We start from the raw sequence: 15,018 nt of genomic DNA on the forward strand, positions 1-15,018 counted from the left end.
TCTTGCCCTTTCCAGAGAAAGACCAGCATGACACTTACTTCCCTTACGCTCTACATTTTATGGTACACAATGGACTAAGTTTTTCACTCTACAACCGACATCTCTATCTGATTATCTTTCTGATCATAGTATCAGCAAGGCACTCCTATACCATGTTGGTCAAAATATTTAATTTCTTGCTGTTAAGAGTGGTGCACACATTGTCATTGTACAAAATGTGACAAGGCTCACACTCTCTCCCCCTTAACAATAACAAGTTTATTTTAGCATGATACTTGTTTGTACAAAGGACTGTAACAATTTGGTGAACATGACAAAAGTCTCCACTGATGATACTCCAGTCACTATTCATAAACACTTCTCTCAGTTTGTGCAGGTGAACTGTAGTTCTTCTACGTGAAATTGTTCAACATAATTTCTGAACATGTGATGGTGACATTTTGGAACAACTAGAGCTCCAAGACCTCCCAATCCTTAAAGTGGACACTTATGTGCTACCTGCCTGAAGGTGGAGATCCTTTCCCTGCAATATAGCTCGGTTAACTCTTGACTGCTGTGAGCCTCTGTCTTCTGTATATATTGCAGGACATCATTTACTGGCATTTCAACCACCTAGCAAAATACAGTGGACCCCCGCTTAACGATCACCTCCACATGCGACCAATTATGTAAGTGTATTTATGTAAGTGCGTTTGTATGTGTATGTTTGGGGGTCTGAAATGGACTAATCTACTTCACAATATTCCTTATGGGAAAAAATTCGGTCAGTACTGGCACCTGAACATACTACTGGAATGAAAAAAGTTCGTTAACCGGGGGTCCACTGTATTGCAGGTCCATGGCAGAATGCCCAGTCTGTGGTGCAGCTGACCATAATAATGCATCCTGCAGCTGACGTCCCTCTTGCCTTAATTGTAATGAGGCTCACCCGGCTTATTCTTGCTGTTGCTAAGTTTTCTTAAAGGAACAAGAAATTATGTATCTGTCTCAGAGAGAAAGGTTTCTCTTAGGCCATGGCAGTCTCCTGTCTCTGCCGCTGAGGGGGACATCCACTGCTTTCTTGTTCTAGAGTTACTCTACGACCTCCATCCTCTGTGGTATCTACTTCCTCAATCTCCTCTGTCGTCCCAACTTCCACAGCCACCTCTGTGTCTAACTTTTGCGGCCCTGGGCTCCGAGGTCCCTACCTTTTCGACTCCCACTATCCTTATGTCTTCATCTTCTTGCTCGCATGTGCTGTCTTCACAACCTCCTACAACTACACCATCACCTTGCATCCCTACTTCTCCAAAGTCTAAAACATCACCAAAGTTCAGATCTCCTTTAACCCCTCCATCCCATATCCTCCCCCAGAATTTTCCTTTTCCAGTCTCTGAACCTAGTATGTACTTTACCTCTTATTGAATCTGTTACAGGTGTGGAGGTTCAGTTTTTTGGCAAGTCGTGGCTGGTTTTACAACTTCAAAAAAGCACATGGGACTCTGTAATGTTCGAATTACTACTGGTCAAAGTGCCAGTGCAGACAATGAAGTAACTGCAAGATTTCCTAATGATCTAAAAAAAAAATTGATTGAAAAAATGGCTACAAAGATGAACAAATTTTTAATGTTGATGAAATGAGTTTGTTTTGGAGGAAGTTGCCATCACACACTTACTTGGTGGAAAAAGAATCAACACAAGCAGGATATAAAGTCTCTAAAGACTGTTTAATGCTTTTATTAGGTGGGAATGCTTATAATATGTATAAGTTGAAGACCAAGAAGAAACCCAAATATGGTGAGTTATTTGAAGATTGCTTTACAAATTACTTTTTCCCTGCAGTTGAATGTTATTGCAAAGATAATGACATGGATTTTAAAATTTTGTTATTGAACAATGCACCAGGTCATTCTACTTCTCTTTCTGCCTTGAATGAAAAAGTCAATGTAATTTTCCTGCCACTGAATGCTACATCATTATTGCAGCCAGTGGATCAAGGTGCCATTGTTACATTTAAGGCCTATTATTTAAGATGTGCCTTTGTGCAAGCCATAAAAGTAACAATGGGAGAAAATTCCATGAGTTTCAACGAATTTTTGGGAAGGTTACACTATCGAAAATGCACTTGAAAACATACGTGAATCATGGCTTTAAGTAATTGCAGGCTACATGATAGCCGTTTGGTAATTTCTCTTACCGTATAGTTCCAATTATTTTTCCTGTTTTTAATCCCATATTGAAACTTGGTGAAAACGTTGTGTGCTTGGGAAAGATCATTCCATATTAGAAGTTTTGCATTGTGAAAATGTGCGTTAGTGCATTGACTTGCATTCTGATGACATTGATGGTGCAACACTTGTGGAAGTGGATCAGCAGGATTTGTGTGAAGAGACAGAGGAAAATCAGGTAGGAGAAAATGCCATGTCCACAAAAGAATTCACATTGGATGAACTGTCAGCGTTAATTGCAAAAGTAGAAGATGCTTGTGACTTCATAATGAATGCAGATCCAAACATTGAATGAGGCATTAGAGTTAGGCAGGCATTACAAAATGATATTTGATGCTATAAAGATATGTATGCTGATAAAAATTAAAAGAAAAACTGTGCAAACTATGTTGTTCAACTATTTTTCAAAATAAAAATTAGATTTGTCTTTACCATATGTATGGTACATTGTTTATTTACAACTGTAATAAAAGTTTTTAGTACTACTATTTTTTTCATATTTATCTCTTGTAATTTCTTTGTTTGCAAGTGTATGCAAGAGTTTCATGTGCAGTGATTTGTACTAAGCAAATGGTTAAAGATTTTTGTAATCCAATGCATTTAATTGTATTGTTGGGACTCATTACATTAAAACACATTATGATAATACCTTGATCAATACGGTATTGCATAATATGGTATATTTTTGACACTCATTAACTGTACTATGCAAGGTATTGCTGTGTCTGGTTTCAATCCAAAACTATATCCCCACCTGTTTAATATTTCTCTCTTGATTCCATCAGTCCCAGCTACTGTCTCCCCTTTCCTTTTACTCATTGCCTCATGCACCTTCACCACTCTCACATCTAGCTCTTCCTCACTCTTAAAGGATGTTATACCTCTGGTCAATGCATGAAATAATACAAAACACAAAAATCTCTGATATCCCCCATGTTCAATTCAACCTGTTTAAACAATGTATATTAACCCTTTGACTGTCGCGGTCGTATATATACGTCATGGGAGATACCGTGTTTGACGTATCTATACGCATGAATTCTAGCGGCTTCAAATCAAGCGGGAGAGGGCTGGTAGGCCTACACGAGAGAGAATGGGTCTCAGTGGTCGGTGTGCACCCTGTGAAAAAAATCTGGGACTCAGCGGTGCATTTGGGAACGCCATCTTGGTAGTCCATTTTCACCATGCCTCGCGGTAAGAAGTTCCTCACTCCTCGGTGGATTGGAGGTCTTTTGTTCCCAAGTGATAGCTCAAACAGTGATGATAGTGTCAGTGAAAGTGAATTCCCTGGTTTTGAAGCGGGTGTGACCGAAAAAATTACCCAGGATAACATAATTAGTGATGAAAACCCAGATGACCCACAACCTTCCACCTCTGGTGCTGGGCCGGCTCCTTCATGTTCACCTGTACCAGGACGAAAGAGGAAACTATTTGCCCGTGTACAAGACTCAGATGTGAGCAGTGCAAGTGATAGTGATAGTGATTTCAAGGTTATTGAAAGCAATTCTAGTTGTGACAGTGAGGGTGAATATTCCCAAGTGAAGCGGCAGTATATACGACGTCGCATGCGGTCTGGTAGTGTGCCATATGCTCTTCCAAGAGGAAGGAGTACATCTCGGAGCACATCCCGTGGCCCTACACCATGTCCTGATAGTGAAGATGACGATATTGTTATGATGGGTATCAATGATGCAAGTGAGGCAGCAGGCGGTGGTGGTGATAGTGATGGTGGCATGAGTCATGTGACACCAGCAGCAGGCCACGCTACTACCCGCACTGCTGACTCTGCACAACTACAACCAGCCTCACCTGACCCCACACTCCCACAACCACAACCACATTACAATATCCAGAACGCACCAGCTGACCGCATCTGGGATTGGCAGCAAGATGACGAGTTTGTTCCCAATCCCCATGACTTTGATGGAGGACAAAGTGGAATACGGCCATCATGTACACTTGGGAACAATCCCACTGAACTGGAATGCTTTCAGTTGTTCTTCGATGAACCCCTGATGGACATTATTGTCAGGGAAAGCAATACATACTATGAGTACACCATGGCAAACACTATTCTGCCACCAAGATCACGCCTACACCAGTGGAAGGACACAACTGTGGCATAGATGTATCTGTTCTTTGCCACAATAATGCTTATGCCACATGTGTATAAGCATAGTGTCAACACATACTGGGCAACAGACCGCCTGATTTCAACCCCTGCTTTCAGTGACATTATACCAGTGAATAGATTTGTGTTACTGTTACGTATGTTACACTTTTCAGACAAAACCAGGCCTGACAGAAGCGACAGGTTATATAAGATCAGACGTGTGTTTATGTACCTGAAACAAAAGTGCTGTATGTATTTTTATCCCTTCAGGAAGCTTGTTATTGACGAGTCTTTGATTTTGTTCAAAGGAAGACTCTCATTCAAGCAGTATATACCAAGCAAGAGGAAATGCTTTGGTATAAAGTTATTTGTTCTGTGTGATTGCAAAACTGGTCTGGTTTTGGATATAATTGTGTACACTGGCGGTAAAAGAATGGAAGATACCAGAAAGTTACTGGGTATCTCTGGTGATGTGGTTAGAACAATGATGGAGCCATATCTTGGTAAGGGGCATATTTTATATACTGACAACTGGTACACAAGCCCTATACTCAGTGATTTCTTGCGAGTGAACATGACAGATGTGTGTGGCACAGTGCGTGGAAATCGTAAACATATGCCTAGGTTTGATGCTGGCAGTCGTAGAGGTGAAGTGCAGGTGTTAGCTGCCAATGACATCATGGCATTTCGGTGGCATGACAAACGTGATGTCACACTGCTGACATCAGTTCACCGACACGAAATGGTAGAAACTGGCAAGCAGAATAGAGAGACCAATGAACCCATTGTAAAACCTGCAGCTGTGATGGATTACAACCTCAATATGCGCTTAGTGAACAAATGTGACATGCAGATTGGGTTTGCTGACTGTGTTCGCAAGAGTTATAAGTGGTACATAAAACTGTTTTTCCATCTTCTTGACATTTCCATGCTGAATGCTTATAATATGTATAAGTTGAAGACCAAGAAGAAACCCAAATATGTTGAGTTTTGTTTGTCAGTCATCAGACAAATAATATTCAAGTACCAAGAAACAACACCTGCAATAGACCAGTGCCCACGAAATTATCAACACATGTCCTCTCGTCTGAGGCCTGGTGATCACTACCCCATACCACTGCCTGCTACTACTGCCAAGAAAAATGCTCAGAAGAGGTGTTTTGTCTGTGGACATACCACAAAACGCCCACAAAAACGCAGAGACACTCGTTTTATGTGTGAGGAGTGTAAGACACCATTGTGTTTATACCCATGTTTCAAAGAATTCCACAAGCTGCAGCAGTTCTAGAAAAGTGTCCAGTGATTGTACATATGTATATGTATTATAAAACAATCGTAATAAACATTTGTTTACATTGTTTTTGTAAACAAGTTGTAGCAACATTATAATGATACGAGTGTTTTTGCTATAATTGTGTTACATTCAACGAGTGTATACATGTATTTGAACATTGCACAATAATTTGGTCTCGCAGGCCACAAAAGTTATATGAAAAATAAAATAGTGAAAAAAACAAGAAACCATTGAATACAAGTAAATCAAAGTTTACCGGGTGAGCGGCAGTCGCCGCTGTTGCCACTCACAGATCAATTTCAGCAAACTTCAGGACTCTATATCTCGGTAAGTACTGATGGGAATTTTTTTTTTGGGGACTAAAACAATCAGAAAAATAATCTTAACATTTTCATAAGAAAAAATAATTTTTTTTTTTTTCAAATATTTTGCGACACCACGAGACACTTCAGGATTGGGCCTTTTGACAGTCAAAGGGTTAAAGCCCTTAAAATCTGGAACTCTTCCTGAAGATTCCAAAAGATGCCTTGCCTGTCTATCAACCACTTAAAAGCTACTGTTAAAAGTGCCTTTTTATCTTAATGTGATCTTGACAGCACTATACTATGTCAAATAAATCCTGAAACCTGCTCTTTTCATCCATTACTGTCCCTGTTCATGTTTCAGCTTTCCTTCAGATCCCATGAATTGTTAGATAGACTTTTTTTTTTCAACAAGTCAGCTGTCTCCCACCGAGGCAGGGTGACCCAATAAGAAAGAAAATCCCCCAAAAGAAAATACAGTGGACCCCCGCTTAACGATCACCTCCAAATGCGACCAATTATGTAAGTGTATTTATGTAAGTGCGTTTGTACGTGTATGTTTGGGGGTCTGAAATGGACTAATCTACTTCACAATATTCCTTATGGGAAAAAATTCGGTCAGTACTGCCACCTGAACATACTACTGGAATGAAAAAAGTTCGTTAACCGGGGGTCCACTGTACTTCCATCATCAGTCAGCACTTTCACCTCGCTCATACATAATCACTGTCTTTGCAGAGGTGCTCAGATATGACAGTTTAGAAGTCCCTTCAAACTGTCAATATCTAAGACCCCTCCTTAACCCGTTCAGGGCCGCCAGGTCCTCTCCGAGACTTGTTTTCAGGGTCGCCAAATTTAAAAAAAAAAAAAATTTTCTTATGAAAAGATAGAGAATATTTTCCCGATCATAATGACACTAAAAGTATGAAATTTGATGGAAAACTTACGGAATTATGCAATCACGAAGTTGGCGGTCTTGACGATGTTTACGCATCAGTGATTTCGCTTAGTTTGAGCCCTATTTTTGGCCAATTCCAGTGCACTAGTTGACAAAAATCATAGCTATTTTGCTAGAACTCCATTTTCTCTATTGAATGAGTACAAGAAACCACCCATTTACCGATTTTAGCTATCCAGTAAAGTGGTCAGGAATTAGCAATTTTGCCAATTTCACACAAATTTCAAAAGATGCCAATTTCCAAATAGGGTCCAGAATAAACAAGACAGACATTCCTGGCACTAAAATAACATTTTCTCTGTTCATTAGTCACGTCCCTAGGCCCCCCTCCCATTTCTTTTGCTTTCCACTTTGAATTTTTATTCTCACAAAAAATAGAAGATTTACTGTTATGCAGACTACTGCATTAGTGTAGATATGGTATAAGTAATATCAGCGCACTTGTGAAAGAATATTAGACTCACCAGTTGACGTGTATTGGACGTGTGGCATGATTTGTTTACTTTTGAACTTTGTCAAAAATTGAACATTCCTGCTACTTTGAGCTCAATTTCAAGGTACTTTTCATTGTGAAACCAATCAAAATCATCTCTACTTCTGTAACATGTTTTCCATGTCTTCCATTCTATAAAATGAGACCAGGAAAACTAGAATGCAACCATAAATACCATACAAAAATACAGTGCAAAGTCACTGTTTTAAACCAAAATCATGGTCAAATTTTTTTTTTCTTATTACGCACTGTGTGCTGCAGGATTTTTTTTATACTGTGCACACTGACCACATAGACCCATTCTTTCATATGTAGGTCTACCAGCTTTCTCTCGCTAGATTTGAAGGCGCTAGAATTTAGGTGTACTAGTACGTCAATAACACTGGTGCGTAAGCCGTACTAGTACATCAGAAACCCTCAGGGTCCAGAGGCCAAATTTCAAAGTGCGCACCAGGGTCCAAGAATTTTCAAAAAATAATTTTCTTATTTTTTCTTTTGAAATGGTAAAGAATCTTTTTCTGAAGGCAATAAAACAAAGACTATGAAATTTGATGGAAAATTGACAAAATTATGCTCTCGCAAATTTTGATGTGTCAGCGATATTTACGCATCAGCGATTTTGCCGACTTTGACTCCCATTTTAGGCCAATTATATTATTCCAGTCGACCAAATTCTTAGCTATTTCACTAGTATTACTTCTATTCTATCGATTGAACACAAGAAATCGCCAAGTCAACTGTTTCAACTACAAAATAAAGTGATTGGAAATTGGTAATTTGGCCAATTTAATGCAAAATTCAAAATATTCTAATTTCAAAATAGGGTCCAGAATAAACAATGCAGGCATTCCTGGCACTAAACTAACATTTCCTCTGTTCATTAGTTACGTTTTCAGGCTTTACAAATTATGTCCATTTTTATTTTATTCACATAATGAATTTTTATTCAAACCAAAAAATAGAAGATTTACTGTTATGCAATACTGTAATAATTGTATAAATAATATCACCACATTTGTGAATGTATATTAGACCCACCAGCTGGCGTGTATTAGACGTGTAGGATCATTTGTTTACTCTTGAACATCGGCAAAAATTTAACATTTCTGTTATTTTGAGCTCAGTTTCAACCCATTTCCATTACTAAAACCAATAAAAATCATCTCTATTTCTGTAATATATCTTCCATTCTATCAAATGAGACCAAGAAATCGCAAATACAACTACGTATAAAAAACATATGAAAAAACACTGCAAAGTCGCTGTTTTAATCGAAAATTACGGTCTCAGTTTTTTCTCATTATGCACTGTGTGCTGCAGGATTTGTTTTATGTGGTGCACACATACCACATAGATATATTCTCTCATATCTAGGCCAAAATTTGCCACTCACAGCTTATCAGAGTGAGCTGAGCTCATGGCGTAGATCTACGGTTTGGACCCTCAACATATAGCTGTAGATCTACGGCACGGACTCTCAAAGGGTTAAGATAAAATCAAAGAAAACTCAGATGAGTGTGTATACATAAACATGTACATGTATATGTAGTGTGACCTAAGCGTATGAAGTAGCAAGACGTACCTGAAATCTTGCATGTTTATGAGACAGAAAAAAGACACCAGCAATCCTACCATCATGTAAAACAAACACAAAAAAGACACCAGCAATCCTACCATCATGTAAAACAAACACAGGCTTCCTTTTTACATTCACTTGGTAGGATGGTAGTACCTCCCCGAATGCTTGCTGTCTACCAGCCTACTACCTACATACACATATATGTATTATTTCAGTATATTTTGTATTGTACTTTAAATAACTAGTACTACTCACCCTGCTAAACTAGACAATTATATTTTCGTATTGTGTGTTTTTTATGAATTAGTAAATTTTAAGTATAGTACAGGAAGGCCCCACTTATACGGCGGGTTAGGTTCCAGGCTACCGCCGTAAAGCGGAAATCGCCGTAAAGTGGAACACCCTTTTTTTCCACTTATAAATGCATACAAACACTAGATAACAAGTTTACACTAACATATATTAAGTTAGCAATAGAACCAGGCATCAAAAAACAATAAAAAGGTACAATACACACATAGTGCACTCATTACTTACCTTAAAATATTTATAGTCTTAATCTAGGGTGAGACAAGTAGTATTTATTGTAAGAAATCAAGTGTGGTATGTATTGTAATAGCCAGGCTATCTTACCAGGCCACCCCACCCACACATACTGTTCTATGATATTTAAGCATCCCAGAGCGATAAAATGTATATACAGTTCACTCATTACTTACCTTAAAATATTTGTAGTCTTAATGTAGGGTCAGGAGTAAGTAAATGAGATAAAACGAATAAATGAGAGAGAGAAAGAATGAGTACATGAGGTAACAGAAGCAGAGTTATGTAAACAAACCAGGCTCCCACATCTTATATTTATGTTTATTTATTCTATTGTGGGGTGTATTTATCATCTTTTTATGTTATGTATCGTGTTTATTATATAATTTTGAAAAAAATATCATGGCTGGATTAATGAAAATGTGTATATTACCGTAATATACGACATTTAATGAGACTCCGTGACTATTGTTATTATGGCGTCACTTGTGGAAGTCGTCTGCTTCCACAGCTCACATTTATGTTTATTTATTCTACTGTGGGGTGTATTTATCTTATTTATATGTTATGCATCGTGTTTATTATATAATTTTGAAAAAAATATCATGGCTGGATTAATGAAAATGTGTATATTACCGTAATATACAACATTTAATGAGACTCAGTATTGTTATTATCACCACTTGTGCAAGTCGTCTGCTCACATCTCACATTTGTTTATTTATTCTACTGTGGGGTGTATTTATCTTATTTATATGTTATGCATCGTGTTTATTATATAATTTTGAAAAAAATATCATGGATGGATTAATGAAAATGTGTATATTACCGTAATATACGACATTTAATGAGACTCAGTATTGTTATTATCACCACTTGTGCAAGTCGTCTGCTCACATCTCACATTTGTTTATTTATTCTACTGTGGGGTGTATTTATCTTATTTATATGTTATGCATCTTGTTTATTATATAATTTTGAAAAAAATATCATGGATGGATTAATGAAAATGTGTATATTAACGTAATATACGACATTTAAATGACTCGATGTATGTAAGTTTATTTAGGTACAGGTATACATAAGTATAATTATCAGAGTATATATAAAATATGAAATAACTTTTAAAAACATTTGAAATTTTGGAGTTTCCAGACAAAATGGAGAGACTTAGTGCTTACTGAGCTCATGGAGAATGTAAACAAACAGGGTGGGGCACGGTGACCGTATTAGAAAGTCAGGTGGGGGGAGCCGTATAGTGAGTTTTGGTCATAATTTGAAATGTCCGTATTAGCGGAACGCCGTAAAGTGAAACGCCGTAAAGCGGGGCCTTCCTGTATAATATAGTCTTAAGTTTTGCCTTAGATGCTGTGCATTCTGTGGATTTTTAGTTTATTGTATGTCCTGCATGGTAATGCTGAAATTTAGGTTAGGATTTACATTTGTATTTGACTAATGTATGTGAAAACCACTACAAATGTTACAGTGAGTTGTTTAATAGTATCACCTTTTCCTGAATTAATTATAAATTATACTTTTTAGAAATAAAGTGTATCATTTATTACTTTTATTCATTTTTGCAGGAAGCTAACAACTTATTTCGAGCAACCCTTACTGAATCTACTGCAGTTCTGAAAAGCCTGGCCAAAAAGTTAGGGAGCTGCATAGAGAAGGCCCGCCCATATTATGAAGCTCAGGAGTTAGCAAGGACTTCTCAGCTTGACTGTCAGAGAGCAGCAGTTCAGTACCAGAGGGCTAATGGTAACTCATTAAGCTCTGGCTGTTGAAAAGTATTTTATGAAGTTGATTAAAGATATTCAGTAGCACCCTCCACTCAAAAATATCTTTGAAAAAACTGTTCCATTACACATCACTAATAAATCATATCCCTTAAATGCCTTGATGCTGGTGAGGAGCTCTTGATCCAAGGAATTTGAGCTACCATCCCCATCCATGAATCAAACCTGATTACCTCCCATTCCTCAGGTACTGTATGATCTCTTCCTTTCAAGGCTCTCGATCTATCCTCATATGAGAGATTCCTTAGAGTAGATTAATTTTGTCATCCTTTGCTATGTTCTCCACTCCAATGCATTTATAACCATTCTGTAGTATGAAGACCAAAACTGAGCTGCATAATGTGAGACCTTACTAGTGATGTATAGAGCTGTAAAATAACTTTTTAACTCCTGTTACTCATACTTCTTGATATAAAGCCAAGTAATCTGTTAGCCTTATTTTGCACACTTAGGTACTGTCGTTGTGGCTTCAGATTTCTGCTTACTATGACTCCCAAGTTTTTTTTCACATTTTATATAATTCATCTCTATATCACTTAGTTTATAAGTATGAGGGTTGTTTTCATTCCCAAGGTTTAGGACTTCATATTTGTCCACATTGAACTGCATCAGCACCTCTGGGTTTTACTTCACATTAAACAACTTTATAACATGCCCTTCAAGCTCCACGAACTTGTGTCAACACTTTTTGTGTGCCAACCAACAGCAGCTGGGCCTGATGACATCTTTGTCCATATGCTTCAGCACTTGCACCTTTAAAGTATTTTGTCCTTTTATGCCTTTTAATCTTGTTTGGTAAGCCAGGTACTTCATGCTATGACACTTTGTTAAAAGACTCATTAAACTTAATAACAAAATTTATAAGTTTTTAGAATGCTTGGCTAACAAACATTTAGTAATGACCTTGCCTCTGTTCTCCCTTTTGATATTTGGTAATCTCTTATGGCAACAATTCTGCCATAGCTTTTGTAGGTTGTGACTATGACCTTATAGAGGCCTGTCTCCAGAATGCTATTTATTGTGCTTCCCACATGGCCATCTCTCATGGGTTTAAATTTTCTGTTGCTTAAACATTTCAGATTTCTTTCACAAGATGTCATATCCATCATACCTTAGTATCTCTTTATGGTTCCTGTATCCCTGAGCAAAATATGGTCAAATTATTTGGTCTTCTGTTTGATTGCTGACTGTCCTGGCAACCTCACGTAACATCCCAGAAAGTTGCTTGTCATAGCTGCCTGACCCTCCTCGAAATTCTAGCCCATCATTCTTGAACGGCAGGTAGATGAATTCTTCTTCATTTTTCCTCTGTCCTAATCTTATCTAAACTGGACTATGGTGATCATCTCTATTCTTCAGCCATCCCCTGCACCAACTTTGATGAAGCTTTTTTACTCTTGTACTCTTCCCTAGCCCTGCTAGCCCTTACCCTTGCTCACTCCACTCCCTATCTCCCTCCTACCCTTTGCACATTCCTTCTTTTTCACATACCTCCCTGCATTGCTGCTTAATTTGATATTATTAAGAAAATCTGTAAAACAGTTGGAATAATCATGTACCTCAAGCATCATTTCTTGTTCTGTACCATTCTCTAATCTATCCTAACCTAACTTATTGCGTATGTGCTTTGGGCTTTACAACAGCAAATCACCTAAAATTTATTGTAACTTGACAAAAATCTGTTAGAATAATCAGTTAGGTTCCTGACACCCCCCTCTATTAAAAAGTTGAAATTCACTTTGCATATAAAATCTACATGTTACTGTGCAAACTATTTATGAAGGACACTTAACATGAATACAAACCCTATCCTAAAGCTCATCTTAGAAAGCTACAGCCCATGAGTTTCACTAGATTTGCTTTGAAACTACATGCATCTAAAAGTTCCCTATCTGCCAATTGCTTCAAAAATTTTGTAAAAAAAAAAAAAAAAAAAATGAATTTTATGTTCAGTAATTCATATGCCTATCCATATTCTAATGAGCAGTCATACTAATACACTTCTTGTCTCAACTATATTCTACATGAAGGATGTTTTAGGAGTCACCATCTTGCAGGCAGGTCCCAGACCAGGCATCCTGGAAGGTCAAGCTGTTACTGCTGGCCACATGTAGTCCAGTGTATGAGCTACAGCCTTGTTGATTAGGAACTGCTTATCAAATTTTCACATTCTCTTTGTTACTGTCCTCTCATGTTAACATTGTTGTTGTAAATAGTTAGTTTTGTTACCTAGAACAACTGTTGTAGTACTGTATTAATAATCTTATCCTCAGACAAACTAGTTATGCCAATGTTATCATTCACATAACAGTTGTCAAGTAATTTTAAATTAGGTCTAACTTAGTCTTAATCTGTCCCAAGTGTACTGCAAAATTAGGAATTTTCCCATGTAAATTTTTATCATTGTAAAACATTATCTGTAATCTTATGTACCTTCATGGAGAACAATGAAAGTCTGTAGGGAGGGAGTAAATGAGGTTTTGAGTGCTAGGGACTTTGACATCCAACAGGTTTGTGTGAGCATATTATATAGGGAGGAATGGAGGCAAATGGTTTTTATGATATGACGTGCTGTTGGAGTGTGAGCAAGGCAACACTAAGTCCTGGAGGTGAGAATTAGTGTCTGTACTCTGAAGTAGGGGTAGGGGTGTTGTATTTCAGATGATCATCCAAACTATGATGTCAGTGCCCTTCTGGCAAGACAGTGATTGAATAACAGTAAAAGTGCTTCTCATTTTTGGGTGGGATATTGTAATCTTAGAAATACATATTCCCCTTTCTTCTTTCAACAAACCAGCCATATCCCACTGAGGCAGGGTGGCCAAAAAAGAAAAACAAAAGTTTCTTTTTTTAAATTTAGTAATAAATACAGGAGAAGGGGTTACTAGCCCCTTGCTTCTGGCATTTTAGTTGCCTCTTTTGACATGCATGGCTTATGGAGGAAGAATTCTGTTCACTTTCCCATGGAGATTTTTTTTTTTTTAACATGTCGGCTGTTTCCCACTGAGGCAGGGTGACCCAAAAAGAAATAAAACCCCTAAAAGAAAGAAAAAACTTTCATCACTCAGCACTTTCACCATCATTCATTCATAATCACTGTCTTTGCAGATGCGCTTGGATACAACAGTTTAGATGTCACTCCAAACAGCCAATATCCCCTCCTTTAAAGTCCAGGGATTGTACTTCCCACCTCCAGGACTCAAGTCCAGCTAACCGGTTTCCCTGAATCCCTTCACAAAATATTACCCTGCTCACACTCCAACAGTTCGTCAGGTCCCAAAAACCATTTGTTTCCATTCACTCCTTTCTGGCACATTCACATACACTTGCTGGAAATCCAAGCCTCTCGTCAACAAAACCTCCTTTGCCCCCTCCCTCAAACCTTTCCTAGGACGACCCCTACCCTGCCTTCCTTCCACTACAGATTTATACGCTCTCCTAACCATTCTACTTTGTTCCTATCTCTCTGAATGACCAAACCACCTCAACAACCCGTCTTCAGCCCTCTGACTAAAAATTTTAGTAACTTCACACCTAATTTCCAGACAATGAATTCTCTGCATAATATTTACACCACACATTGCCCTTAACCCTTTCAGGGTCCCCAGGCCCTCTCCGAGACTTGTTCTTAGGGTCCTCAAATTTAACCCTTAAATGGTCCAAACGTATATATACGTTTTTTCAACATCTGAAAGTATGTAAAAAAAATGTAGATTTTCTTTTTTGTTTT

The 15,018-nt window shown here is 37.9% G+C and overlaps 1 protein-coding gene across 4 annotated transcripts in view; it reads left to right on the top strand.

The window, feature by feature from the left end:
* Positions 1-15,018, top strand: part of LOC128691040 (SH3 domain-binding protein 5 homolog) — a 132,161-nt gene that overhangs the window by 34,326 nt on the left and 82,817 nt on the right. For 2 of the 4 annotated variants that reach the window (XM_070089230.1, XM_070089229.1), the window contains exons 3-4: positions 1,416-1,776; positions 11,073-11,250. In XM_070089230.1, the coding sequence (XP_069945331.1) occupies positions 1,774-1,776; positions 11,073-11,250 (181 nt within the window). In that variant the 5' untranslated portion in view covers positions 1,416-1,773. The remainder of the gene's footprint in view (positions 1-1,415; positions 1,777-11,072; positions 11,251-15,018) is intronic. The other 2 variants (XM_070089227.1, XM_070089228.1) reach the window with 1 other exon arrangement.

The sequence above is a fragment of the Cherax quadricarinatus genome, chromosome 27 (genome assembly GCF_038502225.1).
Source record: "Cherax quadricarinatus isolate ZL_2023a chromosome 27, ASM3850222v1, whole genome shotgun sequence".
Taxonomy (NCBI): Eukaryota; Metazoa; Arthropoda; class Malacostraca; order Decapoda; family Parastacidae; genus Cherax; species Cherax quadricarinatus.